General features: G+C 35.1%; 1 protein-coding gene across 1 annotated transcript; it reads right to left on the reverse strand.

Annotated features, from left to right (window-relative positions):
- Nucleotides 1-3,518: 3,518 nt before the first annotated feature.
- LOC127123078 (uncharacterized) lies at nt 3,519-4,055 on the reverse strand. Its single transcript, XM_051053338.1, has one exon. The coding sequence runs from the start codon at nt 4,053-4,055 to the stop codon at nt 3,519-3,521; it is 537 nt and encodes a 178-aa protein (XP_050909295.1).
- Nucleotides 4,056-4,388: the final 333 nt, after the last annotated feature.

Consider the following 4,388-nt stretch of genomic DNA (forward strand, 5'->3'; position numbering starts at 1 on the left):
TTATGATGATAATATGAATGAGAGGGTATTATTTTTCAAAATAAAAGATAAACCATTCATATATATTATTATTAGTATATTTATTAATTTAATTAAATAATTGGAATATTATTGGATTTTTATTATTGGGATAATAAAGTTGGAATTGGAACGATTTTTGGAATCAGTAAAGAGTCCCATTTAGTAAAAAGGTTTTCACAACGTGAAAACAGAGAAACGACTAAAAAGTGGAAAAAGGGCAAAAAGGAAGAGCAAGAGAAAAAGGGTTGAAGAAGGGAAAAGCTTGAAGTTAAGGATTTGCCGGATTCACTCAGGTAAGGGGGGTTTATCGTCGTTTAATGGGTATTATGGGTTAACATGTAATGGGTAGTAATAAGCCATTGAGTCGACTCTAATTAGGATGATGAATGTTGCAAATTGTGAATTTGTGGATGAATGAGATATGGGTCTATAATTGAAGAAAATTCGTAGGAATTAGATGTAATAAGGTTAGAAATTGTGAAATTGAATGGGTATGATCTGTGTTAGATAATATGAACTAATGCTATGTAAAAATTGGACTGTGGAAGGTTGGATCTGAGAAATCTCGTAGCAGAGAAAACCCATAGCAGATCTGGAATTGTCTGGCCATACGCGTATGACACTAGGCCATACGCGTATGAGATGGCCTGGAGGAGAGGAGGCTGGTGCTGATACGCGCCATACGCGTGTACTTACGCGTAGCCTGTGAGTGGTACGCGTATGGGGTGAGGCCATACGCGTATGAATGAAGGAGATGATGTTCTAAACGTAATTTTGTCTCTGTTGGTACGCGTATGGGAGAAGTGGTACGCGTATCATACGCTTATGAGACAGGCCATACGCGTATGGGCATGAGGCATACGCGTATGGGCAGAAGTTGGATTTTTCTGAGCTGTTGTTGTGCAGTTTTGGTCGTTCAGCTGAGTGATGTAATTTAGCTGATGTATGATATAGTAGGGATCATTTCCCGTTGTTTTGAGCAGTATAGGTATTAGTAGAGTGTGCTAATACTGTGATTTATTATTTGGCATGACATGATATGATTTTGTGATAAATATGCTGATGATGTATGATGGTATGCATAATGCTGTGAATATATCTATTATGTATGCAATTGTGGATGGACTGTTTATGGCTTAGAGTGTGAGCATATGTCCATTGTGGATTGTTGTTGATGTTTGCATGCTAGGTGATTTAGCGTGCATAGCATGGCCTCGATGGTGGTAGCTAATTCCCATGGTGAGGAATTAGTGAGTGAGTCACTAGGTCTCAAATGAGTGGGACTAGTGAGCTTGGTAGCCGTATCTGGGTTTGATCGGTGAGGTTGAACTATGTGTTCACGAATAGTCGGTACCGCATGCATGGAGTCTCATTGCATAATGTATGTATGGCGTATAATATGAATGGATGTATTCCAATATTATACGTGTGTTTGGTGTTTGTGTTGAGTATGATTATGAGTTGATGTTGCCGTTGCTGAATGTGTGATATGATTAGGGTGACGAATGTGTTAATTTACTTAACATTACATGATATTTTATAATGCTCATTATATCGATTGAGGAACTCACCCTTACAACTATATTTCAGGTAACGAGCAGTGATTGAGTAGAAGCTAGTGCTTGGAGTCTAGTGTAGTTCCTTAGTGGGTCATGCTCTGGTATATGTAACATCAGGACGGGATGTTTTACTTTGTTTTCATTTTGGTTGTTGAACAATTGTACATGTAACGTGTTAAGTGGTTTGTATGTTATTAGATTTCTATCCGCTGCGAATTGTGCAATGTTTTATTTTGATTAATAAATGAGCATGACAGGTTATTTTGGTGAATGGTGTGAAGTGTCAAGTGTGACACCCTGAAATTGCATATCTACTCTGATTCATATTTTGTTGTTTTAATTAATTATTGGGGTATTTTAGAAGGGTGTTACATCAACCTATGGGTACATAAGTCAAAACCTAGATGCTTTAATACTGCAGCATGGGTGTTGACCTATGGAATACATGCGTCGACCTATAACATAAGTTATTTTCTTTAGGTCAACCTGTAGATGTATGTGTTAGCCTATGTTGTAACGTTTCACAAAAAAATATTTTTCATGCACTTTTGATGCATGAGACCTTTTCCGAGTTGTTCCAAATGCCTTTATGCATCCTAATGCAAATATGTACATAGAGAATCAGAGGATACCAACTAATACACATTAACACTAAAGTATCATAGTTTTGACATCATGCAAAATACATCTAACGGAAGTTTCACTCACATACTCCCCCTTTTTTGTGATGGAAAAACTTGAGACAATGTGTTTTTTGTTTTCAATGAAAGCCCCCCCTGAATATATGCATCCCAACTTTGTCTTTCTTCTTCCTCTTTGACACCGTAAAAAAAAAAGCAATCGATGAGGAGTATCTTTAAATCACACAAAAACTAATATAACACATAAAGGTGGTTTGGCAAGATAAGATCATCAATACGATAACACTCACATGGAATAACTTTCATATTGAAAAGGAATGTTTTAACATAAACACAAGCATATAAAGCAACAATAGAACATAGTTGCTATAACTTATGCAAAAGAACATAACATAAACATGAAAGATAAAGGATACAATGAAAAGAAAAACTCTTGAATTTCTAGAAAAGCGGCACGATTACATGACATATGCCTTTGCTGCTTCCAAAATGTTGGACACGTATGTGCTATATCAAGGTGATATATAGTTTTACTACCACACAAACCAATAACAGAGATGTTATCATAACAACAACACACAACAAGAATATTGCTAACATTATAACATGTTCAACCATATTTCATGCCAGAATATATAACAAGCCAATGCACCAAGAGCATATCGCAAGCATATGGAGAAAATAACAAAAAGTCAGTTTAAGCATATAATTGACATAGATCAATATAGAGTTTTAGAAGTGAACATTAATGAACTATTTCATACACCAAGAATATAAAATGTTTGGAACACAAGCAACATGCAAAAGTAAAACTTACATATAACAAGGGATAAAGAGGAAAATGGGAAAATATTGCCTTTCTTATGAATTGTTAAAGAATGCACTTTGAAGTGATTGAACTTCCAAGGAAAGTTAGAGCAAAATTATATAAAGTGTATGTAACAAATCATAGTTAGGCAAGATTTGATATATCAAGTATCTCCAATTCCCTCCGAATGTTGAAAAATGGTTCGGTCGCGAGAGGTTTTAAAAAGATACCCCCAAGTTTATTTATACTATCAATGTTTTTAAATAATATGTCTCTTTTCTCAACATGGTCACATAGGAAGTGGTCATAGATCTCAATATGCTTAGTGTGAGAGTGTAGCACCGGATTTTTGTTTAGATTAATAACACTAGAGTTATAACATATAATAGGAATATGTTATAGTTTAATATCAAAACTAATTACTTGTTGTTTGAGCCAATAATTTGAAAACGAATGCAACAGAAACTTGTTTCTTACTATACCGACTTACTAAGGAATTTGAAAATGTGTGACAAGTTCCATTAGTACTCTTCCTATCTGATTTGCAACCAGAAAAATCGGAATCGGTATACCAACCAAATTACAATCGCTTCCCTTGGAATACCAAAGGACATACTTAGAAGTACCATGAAGATACCTAAGAATATGTTTTACGACTTTTAAATGAGATTTCTTAGGATCCGATTGATAATGAGCATACATGCACACACTAAACATAATATCCGACTTAGATGCAGTGAGATATAGAAGAGAAACGATCATACCTATATACTTCTTGACATCTACATCCTTACCATTTCCATTCCTTTCCATGTTTCCATTTATAGGCATCAGAGTGTCAATTGAATTTGCATCTTCCATGCCAAATCTCTTTAGTAAGTCATCATTGGAATATTTAGTTTGACACACAAATGTTCCTTTATCAAGTTTCTTGAAATGAATCCCAAGGAAGTAATTCAACTCCCCCATGAGACTCATCTTAAACTCATCCTGCATAATCTTAGAAAACTTCATGACAAGTTTCATATTATTGGATCCAAAAATAATATCATCGACATAAACGTGAACCAGAAGAGTATGTTTTCCTTGATTATGAATGAAAAGTGTAGTATCTACCTTTTCCCTTGAGTACCCTTGTTCAATCAAAAACTTACTAAGTCACTCATACCAAGACCTAGGTGCTTGTTTGATGCCATACAAAGCTCGCTTTAGTTTGTAAGCATGATTAGGATACTCGTGATTTTTAAAACGGGGTGGGGGCTACATACAATTCCTCATTAATATAGCCATTAAGGAACACACTTTTCACGTCCATCTGAAATAACTTGAAATATTTGGAATAAGCATAAGCTAGTAGAA

This window comes from Lathyrus oleraceus, chromosome 2 (genome assembly GCF_024323335.1).
Source record: "Lathyrus oleraceus cultivar Zhongwan6 chromosome 2, CAAS_Psat_ZW6_1.0, whole genome shotgun sequence".
In the NCBI taxonomy this organism is placed as follows: domain Eukaryota; kingdom Viridiplantae; phylum Streptophyta; class Magnoliopsida; order Fabales; family Fabaceae; genus Lathyrus; species Lathyrus oleraceus.